At 38.3% G+C, this 18278-nt stretch overlaps 2 protein-coding genes across 2 annotated transcripts in view; one reads left to right on the top strand and one right to left on the bottom strand.

Annotated features, from left to right (window-relative positions):
• Nucleotides 1-18278, bottom strand: part of LOC107594963 (serine/threonine-protein kinase mTOR-like) — a 139001-nt gene that overhangs the window by 78106 nt on the left and 42617 nt on the right. Inside the window, exons 26-28 of the mRNA XM_016285202.1 lie at nucleotides 16521-16663; nucleotides 13004-13166; nucleotides 12127-12272 (exon numbers count right to left, since the gene is read on the bottom strand). Of these exons, the coding sequence (XP_016140688.1) occupies nucleotides 12127-12272; nucleotides 13004-13166; nucleotides 16521-16663 (452 nt within the window). The remainder of the gene's footprint in view (nucleotides 1-12126; nucleotides 12273-13003; nucleotides 13167-16520; nucleotides 16664-18278) is intronic.
• On the top strand, nucleotides 5416-8274 carry LOC107594962 (angiopoietin-related protein 7-like). The gene is made up of 5 exons (XM_016285201.1): nucleotides 5416-5978; nucleotides 6908-7008; nucleotides 7104-7298; nucleotides 7436-7631; nucleotides 7712-8274. The coding sequence occupies exons 1-5, from the start codon at nucleotides 5624-5626 to the stop codon at nucleotides 7879-7881; spliced, it is 1017 nt and encodes a 338-aa protein (XP_016140687.1). The 5' UTR covers nucleotides 5416-5623; the 3' UTR covers nucleotides 7882-8274.

Raw genomic sequence — 18278 nt, 5'->3', positions numbered from 1 at the left:
CCATCAAGTTTTTGTAATAACTTCCGATTGCCGTGTGTGTTTTGGCCATGTATTGTTGATGAAATTAAATATATTATAACCTCTGAGTCAGAGCAGCGATCATGGAAGAGAGAGCACAGGCAGACAGCGCTAGAAACTGCTAATGCTTATCAGTAAATCAGTGGAAAATGAATAGAAATGACGATTCTGTCTCTGTTTTAAAACAAACACGCACTAGTGTAAATGTAGCCTAACAGATGTGTAAACTGAAGACTATTTGAGCTTTATTAACTATTTGCACTGCTTTTTTGTTAGTTACATTTTGTTCCTTTGTGCAGTGGCTCAGGAGATGAGTCTTTGTTTCTGTATAAACATCAAGCTGAAAAATAAAACCAAAGGTTTTTTTTTAGATAATGTAATCTTGTTCAAATAGATTTCATAAAATTGGTATCGAAAAAAGTATCGTTCAGGAACCGGTATCGAAGTCAAGGTATCGGTATCGAAAATTTTTGAACAATACCCAGCCCTACTTCAGAGGCACACTGATTTAGGACCTTAGGATGAAACTGCTGCTCATCAACCTGAACACATTTCAGATGTACTAAAGAACGTTAATTAGCAGACACTTGGGGTCTCGCGACAGTCTGAAGCTCCCAAAGCTGCTGAAAACATCTGGACGTCTGGCTGTGGCCGATGGCAATCAGACAACATCCTCATTGACTTCAGCTGTGCTAATAGTACCTTTGAGTTGTGGAGCACATTCCCGAATAATATATTTTCTGCAATAAAATATATTCAGAAACAAATCTGTTTTTCTCTTTTAAAAATTGGGCACCATATACACATTCCAGCGAATCTGATAACATTGCAATGTACACACAGTGCAAAGATATGTAAATATTAATCAGACTGGCGAAATGTAAAAAAAAATAAAACTTTGCATGTAAAGTCCCTGTGTCTAGAATATTTTGCCATTTGACTCTTTTTCCATATCAAACACTTGCAGTCTCACACAGCGGTATGACATCGTAAACAGCTTCCTAACACCCTCTTAAGAGTATCATTACTGTTTCAAGAGCATGTCTTGTCTATAAGTGTTTTTTTTTTCTTTTCTGAAAAAAAAGCCAGCTCCATGACATCTGTTTTGTTTTGTTGTCTGAATAAGAGGGAACATAAACCTGTCATTAGTGTTGCCACGGTACCAAAATTTCAGTAGTCAGCGCCAATATACATATATATATATATATATATATATATACACAGTACCCAAGTTCGCTTCAGCTTGAGGTCATGAACAGATGGCCGGACATTCTCCTTCAGGATTTTTTGGTAAACAGCAGAATTCATGGTTCCATTTATCACAGCAAGTCTTCCAGGTCCTGAAGCAGCAAAACAGCCCCAGACCATCACACTACCACCTCCATATTTTACTGTTGGTATGATGTTCTTTTTCTGAAATGCAGTGTTACTTTTACGCCAGATGTAATGGGACACACACCTTCCAAAAAGTTCAACTTTTGTCTCGTCAGTCCACAGAGTATTTTCCCAAAAGTCTTGGGGATCATCAAGATGTTTTCTGGCAAAACTGAGACGAGCCTTTATGTTCTTTTTGCTCAGCAGCGTTTTTTTGTCTTGGAACTCTGCAATGCAGACCATTTTTGCCCAGTCTCTTTCTTATGGTGGAGTCATGAACACTGAACTTAACTGAGGCAAGTGAGGCCTGCAGTTCTTTGGATGTTGTTGTGGGGTCTTTTGTGACCTCTTGGATGAGTCGTCGCTGTGCTCTTGGGGTAATTTTAGTCGGCTGGCCACTCCTGGGAAGGTTCTCCACTGTTCCATGTTTTTACCATTTGTGAATAATGGCTCTACCTGTGGTTCGCTGGAGTCCCAAAGCTTTAGAAATGGCTTTAGAACCTTTTCCAGACTGATAGATCTCAATTACTTTCTTTCTCATTTGTTTCTGAATTTCTTTGGATCTCGGCATGATGTCTAGCTTTTGAGGATCTTTTGGTCTACTTCACTTTGTCAGGCAGGTCCTATTTAAGAGATTTCTTGATTGCGAACAGGTGTGGCAGTAATCAGGCCTGGTTGTGGCTAGAGAAATTGAACTCAGGGGTGATAAACCACAGTTTTAACAGGGGGGCAAACACTTCTTCACACAGGGTCATGTAGTTTTGGATTTTGTTTTCCCTTAATAATAAAAACCTTCATTTAAAAACTGCATGTTGTGTTTACTTGTGCTATCTTTGACTAATATTTAAAATTTGTTTGATGATCTGAAACATTAAAGTGTGACAAACATGCAAAAAAAATAAGAAATCAGGAAGGGGGCCAACACTTTTTCACACCACTATATATATATATAGGGCAAGAGTTGAGAACCTGTGATTCAGCATGTAGCCTTCAAATATTAAGTAAACATTGTTTGAAAAAGATTAAGCAAAATGTTAGTAATAAAATTAAGAACAGAGAAACACATTATATATTACATAAACAAGTGGCAGGTCTATTTAGTCTGCATTTAGCAGTGTTGGGGAAGCTGCTCTGAAACTGTAGCTTGACCAGCTACAAGCTACTCGTAAATTAAAGTAGTTAAGCTACATTCAAGCTATCCTTTTGAAAAAGTAGCTAGCAACACTACAAGTTACTATCAAAAAGTAGCTAGCTACATTGAAACTACTTTCAATTTTTTAAAATTATTATTATTATTATTTTTTTTTTTTTACAATTAACATTACAAATAATGAAATAATTAATAATTAAGAATTATAATGAAGTTACAAGTAAAATATTTGGGGTTTAAAACAACATATTGTAATGCAATCATGATTTCAAAGAGTACGGTGACTTGAGGTTGATTGGGACACTTTTCCAAGCCATTTCAATGACAAAAAGTGTCCCAAACATTTGATTCTGTAAACTATTCGATACACACAATAATAAAATACTGTATAGTTAAATAGTTATTTTAGTTATATTAGTATATTGCTACAAACGTAACACCAATGTAAGATCAAAACTTAAACTTAAACTGGATACGGACGAGTCAAAAAATAAGCAGGTTAAACTCACAGCCCATGCGGTATTTACTGACTGTGAATGGAGACGTCAATCATCAGCTGCGATCGTGAACACTGCACTTTGCGTGAATCCCGCCGCAACCATCCTTTGCCAAATGATAAGCACACTACTATATCGCGATTTTATTTACTGTTCGATTAGTGTTCATTACAAAACTGTGATGCACAGATTATATTATGGCCTTTCATGATTGCAAAATAGACATTTGATATAGAGTGCAATAAAGAACAAAAATTTATCAGTTTAAAAAGGCTATTATTCACCACATGTGTGTGCATTAAGTCTTCGACGTAGACTTTGTTTTGCGTAAATTACAGTTGATTCATGGGACATATCCACTCCTGAGTACATCCTTTGCAATATCATCAGACGATCTCTTGTCGGTGGAAAGACTGTAAAGCCGCGCAATGCGTGATATTACAACAGATGGCAGTAATGAACAAATTTAGTTTGTGATATCGCCAGAAGACGACGCTGCGCTGCTGCTTCAATACATTACATGCTCGTGACTCGTCAGAACGCAAAACAGAATGTAGCGTTTGGTCACGCTACACCGCTACTTGCTGGAAAAAGTGGTTAGCTACAGGAAAAGCTACACTGTTTTAAAAGTAGCGTCACTACTATAAAGCTACTGAAAAATGTAGTTAAGCTAGTAGGGTCGCTACTTGTAGCTAGCTACTCCCCAACACTGGCACTTACACTCCAAGATTTAGTGCACATATCTATTTTGGCAAATAGTATCATTTTTTTCTGTCCCGTCTTTTGCCATGGTTATTACTGTCAATCATCACAGTTATGGATTTGATTTAAAAATGGCTGTCAGTCCAGAAACTTTGCCGTGTTCTAGCTAGCAGCTTTTTTTTCTTCAAATTATTCAAACTGTGAACAAGTTATATATAGAAAGTGAACAAAGAGATCTTCCTTAATAAGGAAGCTGTCAATCACTTCAGTACAGCGCGAACTTACTTTAGGCTGACACTGACAAATTATGAAATGAACAGACGCGAGCGGCGCGGTGTGACAAAACACTATAGGACTCATTACAATCAGTGCAATCATGATGCAACACGACAAATCCACGACAGTAAACTGCTGCCTCGTTCTATTTATGACGTACTGACACAAAGTTCAAATGATTTGCAACATCCAGTGCAGACAGACTTTAGCTGTTGTTGCGCAGCATGACAATTTTCACATCCGGTATAGTCACGGTGTTACGGTAATAAAAACAAAACAAAAACAAAACTGAATTTGAACAAAAAGCACAGTCCAAAGAATTAACTGTTACTGATTTTATGATAAGGGGTTTCTGATATCCAGTAATGTTTTAGTCACTTAAGAGTCAGTTCATTTAGTCTAAAATAGTAATCTAGTTCATTATTTACATTTATTCATTTGGTTTTATCCAAAGTGACTTACACTTGAGGAATACAACAAGCCATTATTCATAAGATGGCAATAAACACAAGATGCGCCTATTATACAAGGTTTCAGTCAATGTTCAAAATAGTAAAAATCTAGGATAGGAGGATAATTAGAGAACAGAAAAGTGAAGGCATAGATTTTTTAAAAAAAATTATTATTGTTATGAGGAGGCAGTTAGATGCTCATTTTATTGAAATCTCAATAATAATAAGATTTTAATATATTATAAACTTTAACATCATTGTCTGTAAAGCTAATTTGATTTGAAACAATATGTATTATCAAAAGCCCTATACAAATAAAAAGGATTTGACTGAAAAAAAAAACAAACAAAAAAAACAGCAACATTTTGGCAAAATTATGGCTCGTAGCTAAAGACAGGATTGATGAAAAAACTTAAGTTAAGAGTTAATTGGTCTTCTGAAGTGGTCTACCACCTGAAAAAAAATTGAGAACCACTCCTTTAATTGGATTAAAAGCTAGAAAGCATTTCACCTAGCACTCACTCCAATAATTACAAGCTGGTTCTAAGAAATTAAAAGAATGGAAGAAAGCACAGCTTCCTCTCACAAGTCCTTCTCTTCGGTAACAGGGCTGTGAACATGGAAGGGCACTTTTCTTTACAAGAAATGATCAGAATATCAGACAATGTATGACCTTCACAGAACAAAGCATCTTCATGCAATCTTCTGCATACAAACAAACTCTGCTTGTACATAATGGAAGTACTGTGAGGTGCATGGCACACGTGTTGATGGGTGGGACCAGACAAGAGGTGGAGGAAAAAATTTCACCGGGGGAAAGGGTGGGGAGGGCTTAGTGGTGGTAGGTGGAGGGGGGGTCAATGACTGTGGGCCAAAAGGGGAGGGCACAGCACACATGAAAAGATATTTAAGCTGCATCCGCTGCAGGCCCTCGGTGTGAGCAGACATCTGATTCTGAAGTGCAGAGAAGAGAAACCTCTGGCCGGAGAATATTCTACAGTTCTAAACGTCATTCTAAAGAGTTCTTCTCACATTTTTCTCGTGCCCTCTCATCTGACAAGTATTCAAGAGAGCAACACAGACAGACAAGACAAGACCACAAACAAGACAGACCACTCAAACTTTCTCCGCACATAATAACGAAAAGCGTGAAGATGACAGCTACATCCTTGACTCTTTTGCTGCTACTCCTAGGTCACGCGATGGCTCAGAGTTCCTTCAAGAAGAACTTGGCAACACCCAAACCAGCAAAACCAGCACAATGCTGCGATGAGGTGCGCTCCCTGAAGGTTCAGGTGGCCAACCTGAGCAGCATGCTGGAAGAAATGAGCAAGAAGCAGGAGTCTGATCTTATGAAGGTCGTGCGGCAGATGATGGAGCTGGAAAAGCTTAACCAGCAGCAAGAGGCCCGGGTCACAGAGGCCGAGAGCAAGTATTCAGAAATCTACAATCGGATTGAAATCATGCAGCTGCAGGCTGCCCAATCTGCTCCACAGCAGAGCACTTCAGGTGAGTCTTGCCACACAACTCAACGTGTGCTGGAATGCTTAGTTTCAAGCACACACCATGTGTTACTCTACTTTCTGCACTCAGCAGGGGTCACAGGTCACATATGCTGGCTGTTGACATACCTTAGAGCATCGATGGATGTCCTGTTAAGTTATGGGATAATGTAGCCCATCTAAACCTAATGCCGACCTCATGTTTAAGGAAAGATTAATGTAAATATGGCTTCAGTGATTATTCTAGCTATACGTTCCCTGTATGTTTATTTCTTAAAGCGAGTGAGATTTGAGAAATTTTAGAACCAAGACAAAATTTACAGCAAAGTGCATCACACCGTAGCATGTGACAAGAAAGTTAGAGAGGAAAATAAAAACAAAGGGCCGTTTAGTTGCATCAGAACAGAATGCTTTAATGCACGCACATGGAATTCTTCAAACGCACACGTTTTAATTTAAGGAACCATTAACATAGTTGTACCCAAGGAGCTGTGAAATGTCTGGGCAGTAGTTAGAGGTAATTAGTAGGTAATAATCAGTATGTGCAGGAATGTCTGGCTTTACAACAGTAGCCAAGTCACAGCAGGTAATTTGTGATTCCTACTCTGAACCCACAAGAATGATGGAGCATCCCCCCCCCCAAAAAAAAACTACTGGACTATTAATATTTTAAACCAGAAAGAGATCTTAAACCAAGCATGAAGCAAAGCTGTAGTTTAATACCCAATTAGTCATTTGTCATGCTGTGTTTCCTTTTTCCCACTTCCAAACATGCAAACAGTGAGGCTTTGTTAGGAAAGTGCTAGTTGCACAGACACACATAGCTTAAAGCACACTGAAGTGTCTTCTGTTGGTGGATCCCACTAGGTTGAAATCCCTTGTTTTTCAAAAGCACCTGGCTTTGAAACCCTAAACCAAGAATTCTCTCTCCCTTAGATGCTATCTATGATTGTGCATCACTTTACAACAAGAGCTACAAAATTTCTGGAGAGTATAAACTACCAAAAGATGACTTCCTTGGAACACCTGAACTAAATGTAAGTCTGAATCTTCATGAAGTTTTCATACAAGCAGGGTGTTCAATTTGAAAGAAGATTTGTCATGAATCCCCAAATGTTTTTGGTTTCTCCAGGTGTTTTGTGACATGGAGAACAATGGTGGTGGCTGGACCGTCATTCAGAGACGCAAGATTGGTCTGACAAGCTTCAACCGTGACTGGAAGCAGTACAAGAATGGTTTTGGTACAATCCGTGGTGACTTCTGGCTCGGCAATGAACACATCTTCCGTCTGACCAGACAGCCCACAGTGCTGAGAATAGAGATGGAGGCAAGTATGCACATACATGAAAGCAATGTAGAATGTCTCAAAGGAATATGAATCCATGAATATTTAAAGTCAACATGGCTTAAAGCAAGCTTTCTTCTATGACACAGTCTGTATGTTATTTGTTTCTATTCTGGTAGGACTGGGAGGGTGAGACACGCTATGCCGAATATGGCTTCTTTACAGTGAGCAACGAGATGAATAGCTACAAGCTTTTCATTGCCAATTACAGAGGAAATGCTGGTGACTCTCTGCGCTACCACAACAATACCAACTTCAGCACTAAAAACAAAGACAATGACAAGTGTGTGGACAATTGCGCACAACTTCGCCAAGGTAAAAACAAACACCCACCACACAATATTCTGCTGTGGAAACAAACTTTGTAACGTAACCTTACTGGCTTTCTTTCACAGGTGGATACTGGTACAACTGCTGCACTGACTCAAATCTAAATGGTGTGTTTCACCGCTATGGGTCACATACCAAGAATTCAGATGGCATCTCTTGGTACGGATGGCATGGACCAAACTACTCACTGAAACGCGTGGAGATGAAGATCCGATCACAGAGCTTTGTACCATAAAGACTTGGCAAAACTCAATTTATGTTCCTGCTCACCACTAAACCTTGGCATCAACAGATCCACATAATCTACAGCTTAAACTGGGCAAACTTTTTCAGGGGGAATGCATTTGTATAACAGAATGATAGGGCTGAATATGTGATGAAATGATGTTTGATTGTAAATTGCATTTTATACATGGTATTTATCTCTTAAATATTTAATTTTCTTTAGCTTTTTCTAGAGGATTTTATGCACATGATCATTGAAAGCAACAAGCTGATGTAAGCCATTCACACAAAATGTACAATTACAAACAATTTGACAGTTCAGACTAGACATTATAGTAAATTCACTGGTACAGCAAAATTAACTGTGTACAAAGTAAAATATTGGATGATTAATAAATTGTATTTAAAAAAAAAAAAAAATCCCTTTTTGCGTTACCTAAATACTGTGTCTGCTTTAGTACAAAATGAACAAAAAGGAATTCACAATTAGCGGGAGTGACAAACATGAATAAACACAAAATACACACAACATTCAAGCAGTTGTTGCCTTGATTGTCGATCTCAGAATTCATATGATCTTTGTCAAGATTGATTCATACAACTATCACGGCCAGGTTATGCAGACAGCATGGCCACAGACCCCTAACAGACAACCAAAAAATTAAAAAAGATAACAGCAAGGTGAAGGTGATTCACCAAGAAATAACCATAAATATCAAACCATCACCTGAAAACATAAATCGAATAATTTCTTCCGATAATACACAAAAGCTTGATTAACATGAGCACATTCCATTTAATTTCAGCTAGTGCAGAATCTCTGTGCATTCTGGGAGGTCCAGTTGAGGTTATGCTTCCAGGAACTGTATGACCTTACATGACCTTTCAGTGCATTGGAGGACTTCCTGTGCCCAACTGGTTGACACAATTTGTTTCTCAAAGCCGTTCTTCATGTCATAGAAGACCCGGCACGAAACTCTACAGCTTAGGGGTTTGTCACTCAAGAGTCCCCTCAGAAGCAGCCAAGCGGAAAAATATGTGCTAGTAAATGTACAAATCTTCAACCGAAAGTACTAAGAACAGAAAAGAACAGAAAAATGTAAATGCACCAGAACAATAAGCAAATAGGGACTTAAAGTATATAAAATGATTTAATGGCACAAAAGTAAAAAAGGAACCTTTAATCATTTGATTACTATTAGTAATAGTTTTAATGGAAACTGTCATCATTTAATTACCTTCATGTCATTGCAGACTAGGGCTGCACGGTAAATCGCATGTGATATTTAATGCGCATCTTGTCAGTAAAGCCAGTTCTGTAATCAGCAGTAAATCTCCATCACGTGCGTGCTTTCAGATGGAGCAGCATTTACTACACAGAGTCGTTGTTCACTGACAAGCTGCGCAAAATATGATCGTGGTTTTGCGCAGCTTGTCAGTGAACAATGGCTCTGTGTAGTAAACAATGGCTCTGTGTAGTAAAATGTGAAAGCACGCACGTAATGGAGATTTACTGCTGATTACAGAACTGGCTTTACTGACAAGATGCGCATTAAATATCACATGCGATTTATCGTGCAGCCCTATTGCAGACCCTTATGAGGTTATGTCTTAGATCTTGGTATTTTTATTAAGGAAAAACCCAGAAAAAAAATTCAAAGACTACATCCAACCATATTCTACTATAATCACATTTTTATCATCTGACAAACAAAAAAAACAAGTCTCATCACAAATCACGGAAAACAAACAAACAAACTTTTTCTCTAGCTTTCTCAGCATTTCTTAGCTTCTTTGTTCTTTACCACACAAAAGATTGTTCTTGTATTATTATGATAAAACACAAACAAGACAAAACAATACCAAGGACCCAAGAAACAGAACACAATCAGTATCAGGCCCGAGGACTGGCTCAGTCTCCAAAGTTTAGCTGAAGTTTCATGAGAAAATGCCTTGTTACTAATTCAGAGATGCATTCTTTTGACAAAGGTGGAGCACATTCAGTAACAAACACAGACAAACACTGCTCAGAAACACATTCCCAACAGCAGACACAGAAACAATATTAAAACAATACTGAATTGACCTGGACCACAAAAAAAAAAAAAAAATCACCAACAAATGTTATGTGCATGTGTTACAACAAATATAAGCACTTTCATAACACTGGAATGGCACAGAGCCATGCAATGGCCACCTGTGTGCTGTTTCACATAGTCATTCTTCACAGTTAAGAGTTGTAAAGTAGATGTCCCTGGCAATTTATTCTGACCATGAACCGGCAATTTCTGACCAAGAACCGACAATTTCTCTAACCATTTATGTGTGCAATATGAATTAGCCAGTGAGTGAGTCTCGGGTGTGCCGTCTGCGGGATTGGAAGATTCATAAGGTGCATAGGGTAAGGGTTAGACGAGAAGTCTCTTGTCCACAATCACAAGCTTCCTGACTAGACAGCTGATCATTACCGATTCCATTCTGAAATGTACCGAGAGTTTACATTTGTGGATAATGCAAAGAAAAATCAATTCTACCTATTCTAACTAAATTAGCAGATGCTTTTCAGTAATAATTTCAAGCACTGTTTGTGTTTTGGAGTAATCAGAGTTTCCCAAAAAGATATTAGCTCAATCAAGCAAATTAAAGTCACTGCTCTAAAACGATCTAAAAAAAGTGAGGATTGTGACCTGAGACTAAAAAGTTATCTTTAACTACCAATTGACAAAAGGGAACCCACCATGATTTTTTCCAAATTCAAGTAGAAAAATAAGTGCACAGCTAACAAAGGCCTTTGTTAAGACTGTGTGTGTTGAAGGGAAATACTGGAGAGGTGGAGGCAGCTGGGATGCATTGAAATTATCTTCAAGCACTCCTTAAGTCCTATGAAATTAGAAACAGCTCCATGGGAGGGACGAGCCAAATACAGAATAGATTAAAAGAGGAAGGAGTCAAATTAGGGGGGGGGGAATACAGTTCTAGGACTCTGTAAGGCTGCAGTGTAAAATAAAAAGGTGCATGGAAACAATGACGAGAACAGACATCACTAAGACATAAGGATGAGCTCAGAATTGAAGATTAGTCCATCTTAGATTAGTTAAGACTTAGTCAAACATTCCTAACTATATACTACTCCATAACAAACATGCTGTTCTAGTTTTGTAGAGCAGGTCGGGCCCAAACAATGACTCAAAAGCAAATGAAATCTGGTTTTGCGTCATGCAATCCACTTGCATTGCATGAACTCATAGAAATGGATTATTATTCTAAAAATCTCCGTTTGTGTTCATCTGAAGAAAGAGAGTCGTATACTTCTAGGATGGCATGAGGGTGAGTAAATGAAAGAGTTTTCACTTTTGGGTGGCGCATCCCTTTTTTTTAAACTACGCATCAGTACCCATGCTACATTTATCACTGTGCTTCATATTAAATCTAAAGGGGAGATTGAAAGGGCTGGCAGAATCACTCTGGACCCCTCACATCCAGCACACTCCCTCTTTGAACTGTTGCCATCTGGTCGACGCTACAGAGCACTGAGCACCAGAATGACCAGACACAGGAACAGTTTCTTCCCTCAGGCCATCCATCTCATGAACACTTGACAATAACCGTGGAACACACACTATTTATTCACTCATACACTTATTTATCTAACACTCATACTCAGCCTACACCTCAAATTTGCACATAATATACAGTACCTGTACATACAAAAAAAAACTGTCTATTGTAATATACCTGCACACACAATTGTCAATTTATATATTTTTATTCCTTATTTACTTGTTCTATTTTTTATTTTTATTATCTGTGTTTTTTGTTCTGTCACTGTCATTCTGTTACACTGTGGAAGCTTCTGTCACGAAAACTAATTCCTCGTATGTGTAAACATACCTGGCAATAAAGCTCATTCTGATTCTGATTCTGATCTCTGATTATCTGCATTGATCCTTTGATGAAACTGAATTCAGACAGCAACAGTTCTCAAAAGAAATCCATTGTCTGAAAAAACCTAGAAGTGCTTATTCTTCTAGTGGTTACTGTAATGGGTGGCAATGTAATTTTTGTTTTCATGTAGTTAACCTTAAACACCTCTATATCATACGTGTTTGGACCGACATGAGAGTGTTTAAATGGGGACAGAATTTTGATAGATAAATTAACTATCCCTTTAAGTAAAATATATAGAGTAAAATGAAATAAAGCCATCTAGGCGTCTAGACTATCCTCAGACTTAAGAAGTTTTTTTGTTTCCTACCTGATGAGGGATTCTAAAATGAGTGGTGAAGGGCCCTTTTGAAACTCAAGTTCCTTGTAGTGCAGGGCCTTGGCGTAGGCCCGACATTTAGCAGCTCTCTCTCCCAGCAGAACAATTCCATTGTCATCTCTCAAGGGAAGTGGGCCCTAAGAAAAAAACAGAAAAGCAAGACCTTAGATATAGAAGAGAAGAACTGTCTGGAATAGTATATTAAACGGGCCAGAACAGAACAGAATGGAGCATCTAGCCCAAAATTTTTTATATAACCGACCCTCACTGCGTGAACTCTTCACTTCACAGCTCTCTAACTTTACTGCCCATTTGCCATGTCACTACTGAAGGGTGTGAGCTCTATTTGTTGTGCTGGAATAAAACTGAACAAATGCACCATTCATTCGGTTTTCAACACAATGAGATCATACTAAATATGGAAAGAAATGTGATCGTCCAAGTGCGCAGGAGAAGAATAAACTATAGTGCTCCATTTGGGTTTACTCATGCTGTAAAACCGAATTAATGTACATTTATTAACATTAGTGACTTCTCTGGATAGGATACAGATATTGAACCAGAGAAAATCAGTACATCTTACATTTAGTTTAGATTTTGATGTTTTTTTCCCACCACGAAGAAAAAAAAAAAAAGTAGCACCCTTCATTTGCAAATGATATTAAAAGAAGAGAGAGTAAACGTATGTTCTTTTTTAGAATAGAAGTGTTCAAACTTGCAAAAACACAATAAAACAATTGTTTTTTATATATTATATATTCACAATATTTATTAAACCTTTCCTCTCCTGACTTGATTTGTATAACTTGAAATTCTGGCCTGATTATTGACCTGACATTGTCAAAAGTCTATAGACTTCATTACTGACCTTATCACTGTGCTCCATGAATTCTGCAAGATTAAGCAGCGTCTGTGTGACCTCAGCGATATCCTGAGAAGTCAGAGCAAGCTCAATACTGCGTATCAGTTCATCCTGCTGATCTTCACTGAGCTCTGACCAGCATGATAAAAATGCAGCATTAAAAAGATCCCTACAGTGAAGAGAGAACATAAACACACAATTTTTTCCCCCCCACTGGTATTGTTTGAACAACATTTAGCAAAGACTGCTGTGCCCCTATTTAATTGAAATTCAACTGGCATTCTGTTGTCAGTAAATCACTACACATTTTTCCTGTTTAATACTGTAAAGCTGCTTTGACACAATCTGTATTGTTAAAAGCGCTATATAAATAAAGGTGACTTGTCTTGACTGTGCTTATGTGAACTAGGGGTGACCCCGAATAGTCGAAGATTCGATGCTTCGATAGGAGGAGCCTGATTCGACTATCAATCTCAGTCGAATATTCGCAGAGGTGTTATGATCATGCCATTTTGGCTATATGGGGGTGCTCAAATGACTGATTTCACATAGAACTACTGGTTTTCTCCCAGTAAGTTAATATGCAGCCTATTATGATAATGCTGTAAATAAGAATCTGAAAAGAAACAAGCTTTTAATAAAAATGTTTAACGTACGTGAATAAATCCAACCACTATAGTTTCACTTTCCATAATCCGTGACCGACAGAGGAGCGTTTTGGCGGCAGGGATTTAAATCTTTGATAAGACTCAGAGTGAAAGACTGGATTTTTTCAATCAGGTAGGGTACAAGTGATTTCAAAACATTTCAGCCGGTTTATATATATTGTGCATATATTATTTATCTCGTAGCCTATAAGATGCATTTGGTTGAGTTGCGCTGCAGTAAAGAGCTTCATTGTAGCACTACATAGGGCTGCACGATTAATCGAATGCGATTGTCATGCGTATCTCGTCAGTAAAGCTGGTTCTGTTTATATACTTTATTATAATAAACATTATAATAAGACGAACTCAGATAAACCATATATTGTCATAGTGGTGTGCTTATTAGTCACGCTGAATCAATGAAAGCATTTAAATCTTCTGTTTATCCAGCTACCGCTATAGGCATTTCCTGGATTTCTTCTGCGAGGCGTATTTGGAGTTTCTGTGCGAGAGCGCCCTCTGGCCTCCGGATGGAGATTTACTGCTGATCACAGAACCGTGCTTCACTGAAAGATACGCATGACAATCGCAGCTTCTGCCTAATCGCGATTTATCGCCTTTGTGATTTAATTTCGATTAATCGTGCAGCCCTAGTACTACGGTGATTATCTATTCAGCGCGCAGCGCAAGCAGTACAAACAACAATGCAGAATATTGACAACTATGATACCTGGACATGTTCTGGCTTAAGCAGGGGGGCACGTCTGGCACTGCAGGATTTGAGTTCCTGGTGGCGCAGTGTGTTACTGATGGTAGCCTTTGTTACTTTGGTCCCAGCTCTCTGCAGGTCATTCACTAGGTCCCCCCGTGTGGTTCTGGGATTTTTGCTCTCAGTTCTTGTGATCATTTTGACCCCACGGGGTGAGATCTTGCGTGGAGCCCCAGATCGAGGTTTAGTGATTATCAGTGGTCTTGTATGTCTTCCATTTTCTAATAATTGCTCCCACAGTTGATTTCTTCACACCAAGCTGCTTACCTATTGCAGATTCAGTCTTCCCAGACTGGTGCAGGTCTACAATTTTGTTTCTGGTGTCCTTTGACAGCTCTTTGGTCTTGGCCATGGTGGAGTTTGGAGTGTGACTGTTTGAGGTTGTGGACAGGTGTCTTTTATACTGATAACGAGTTCAAACAGATGCCATTAATACAGGTAACGAGTGGAGGACAGAGGAGCCTCTTAAAGAAGAAGTTACAGGTCTGTGAGAGCCAGAAATCTTTCTTGTTTGTAGGTGACCAAATACTTATTTTACCGAGGAATTTACCAATTAATTCTTTAAAAATCCTACAATGTGATTTTCTGGATTTTTTTTTTCTCATTTTGTCTCTCATAGTTGAAGTATACCTATGATGAAAATTACAGGCCTCTCTCATTTTTTTAAGTGGGAGAACTTGCACAATTGGTGGCTGACTAAATACTTTTTTGCCCCACTGTACATAAGAACACTATTATAATAAAACGTGAATTTTTAGAGTTTAGTTGCTGTGTTTCTGCACGTTGTTGCGTGAAGAACGCATCCACAAAAGGAGTTCATTCACAGGAGGATTTTGAACAGACGTTCGTGCATTCGGGGCATTTTGTGCAGATAGCCTATACATTGTAATATTAACATTATGTTGTATAAATAACGAAGCGTATTTTATATGAGATAAATGATGAGTTAAATCCCAATGATTAAAAACCTGCTATCAAATGCTTCACTCTACTGGTCATCTTCAGCACGCGCAGCTCAAAACAGAAATGCAGAACATTAAAAACTACTGTTATATACATAACTTTATAATGAGAGCACTGTTGTAAATAAACGTTGTGAATTCTTAGGGTTTCGCACACTATCTTTTAATCAAAACATAAAACATTATTCTTGTATCTGCGAGGCGTCCGTTAGGCTACATATTTTCCCTCTGTGTTAACGTCGGTAATTATGACTGTCGAATGGCTGACTTAACTCTTGGAAATGTATTTTGCCCCGCCCCCAAACATATGATTCGACTCGATCATTTTTTCAAATTTTCCAAATGTCTGCTCTTCTCTTTTTCCCCAGACATTGACATTTTTTAACCCTTTTTTGAGACAGGAGATTAATTCATTAGATTTTTTCCCAAACTGTCCCTCCCAAGCATTTTCTTTTTGTTTCTATTCGTTGACGAAAAGGTTAACAGATATCCGTCATAGTTTTTATCATTTAAAACAGGTTTTTATTTAGTTATTGTAAAAAAATGTTTCTGATGAAAATTATTTGTAAATGAAATTAACACTGGTCCAAGTTATCTGTTCTTGGCCAAAGTAGGCTTCAATGTAAATCAGGCTTTAACCAGGACATTGAGTCCTCCTGCGAGGTTCCTAATTATGAGTTATATAAAAAAAAAATATTTTCTAATAAATGAATTACCACTGTGTATGAAATGTGCTATATAAATAAACTTGCCTTGTCTTGCCTAATATTTTTGGGCTTTCTGACTTTTTCGAATTTTGTGTTTGTATATGCCAAGTTTATAACATTTGGTTTTAATTTGGAGCTTGTTAGTTTGGTTCATGTCTTAGAACTTTTTACTGGACTAATTTTTTTGGAGAAAATTATTGGGAAAATAATTCCAGAATTAAGGCTACTGAAAATGTGGGCAATCAAGTCAAGTCAAGTCACCATTATTTATATAGCACTTTTTACAATGTAGATTGTGTCAAAGTAGTTTTACAGTATAAACAGGAAAATAGTGTGTCGAAGGAACCAAGACTCTGGCCAGACGAAACCAGTGACACATCTCTGTTAAACGGATGGGTTTCTGAACAGAGGAACAGAGGCAGAAAAGGTGAAGTTTACCTAGCGAGTGGTATATACGTCTGTGCCAGAGACCAGCAGGAGCGCAGGGCAGGTGAAGATGATTCTTTTAGCAAGACCACACTAAGACGTCTTAACCACTCCAGCCAGTCATCTTTGGAGACCTTCCTGGCTGCACCCCATGCCTGCAAACAGCAGAAGCAGGACTGATTAAAGCTGCAAGCAGCGATGAAAGGGCCCTCGCACCTGGGCTCACCGCCACCCGGTGGCTTTAGGAAAACCGCAAACGGAGGGCAACATGCATTTAAAGTGGAAAATATAGGAGGAATATGTAAAAGTCATTTATATGTGCCAAACTTTCTGCTGCCAGCTGGTGGCGCTATGATTATAACTGAATGTTGGCATGTATATGTCTTCAGGCCGGGAATTTTATCAAACATGTGAAGTCTGGTGCAGATTTAACATGGTATGTTTGAGTTAGTGTAAAGCATAGCATATCCTGTTGTTAACAGGTAGCGCTATAATTATAACTGAATATTGATGTGTAGATGTCCTCAGGCCAGTATTCAAACCAAACATGTGATGTTTGGGGCAGATCGAACATTGCATGTTTACCTTAGTGTAAACCAAGTAATTTTCTGTTGCCAGCAGGTGGCGCTATGATTATAACTAAATATTGGCATGTAAATGTTTTCAGGCCAGGACTCTTATCAAATGTGAAGTTTGGGGCAGACCAGACATTGCATGTTTACCTTAGTGTAAACCAAGTCATTTCCTGTTGCCAGCAGCTGGCGCTATGATTATAATGGAATATTGGCCTTTAGATGTGTTAAGGCCAGGACTCTTATCAAACATGTGAAGTTTGGGGCAGATTGGACATTGTATGCATGAGTTACAACAACTTCCTGTTTGATGGCATTAATAGCATGCTTTAGCACTTAGTAAGTGTTGCTAGCATTGTTAAGCATGTTTCTGCCATGTTTAGCACAATGGCATATTTTACTGCATTGCTAACAGTGCATCACAGTGTTAAACATCTCACTTCCTGTTGCCAGCAGGTGGTGCTATGACTATAACCGAATATGGGCATTTATACGTGTTCAGGACAGGACTCATTCATCAATTATCAAATTTGTTAATTTTGTGGCAGATTGGACACTGCATGCCTGAGTAACAGCAACTTCCTGTTTCATGGTGAAATATCAAACTTTGTCAGGCCGCCAGGGACACGCCCTTTGACGAAAACTCAAGCTCTTTGCAATTTAACGTCACAAAGGCCTTAAGATAACCCTCACCAAATATGAAGATGATCCAATTAAAACTGTAGGAGGAGTTCGTCAAAATACGAGGCCTGGAAATGGCAAAAACCGCACAAGAATCGTACAGGAAATTGAAAATAACGTACTTCCTGTTGGGTTTTGGACCACGAGACTTTTTTGTAGGTAATGGTGTGTTACATGTGTGTACAGATTTTCGTACATGTACGTAAAACGTAGCTCGAGGCGCACTCCGTTGAATGTGTACAGGTGGCGCTATCGAGCCATATTGCCACACCCACTTCTGAAACCCATATCAGATGTAAATTTTCGCCACTTCTGACGCGTGAGCAAAGTTTCATGACTTTTGGAGCATGTTTAGACTCTCAAAAATGCGATTCACTTTGGAGAAGAAGAAGAAAGAGCAATTCTAATAGGGTCCTCACACCATCGTTGCTCGGGCCCTAATAAACAGACAAAATAAATATTTGTGAAATATATATATATATATATATATATATATATATATATATAATGAGATATA

This window comes from Sinocyclocheilus grahami, unplaced genomic scaffold, assembly GCF_001515645.1.
Source record: "Sinocyclocheilus grahami isolate Dianchi unplaced genomic scaffold, SAMN03320097.WGS_v1.1 scaffold194.1, whole genome shotgun sequence".
NCBI lineage: Eukaryota > Metazoa > Chordata > Actinopteri > Cypriniformes > Cyprinidae > Sinocyclocheilus > Sinocyclocheilus grahami.
The sequence above is the reverse complement of the archived record's forward strand: the minus strand, read 5'-3'. Positions and strand labels throughout refer to the sequence as shown.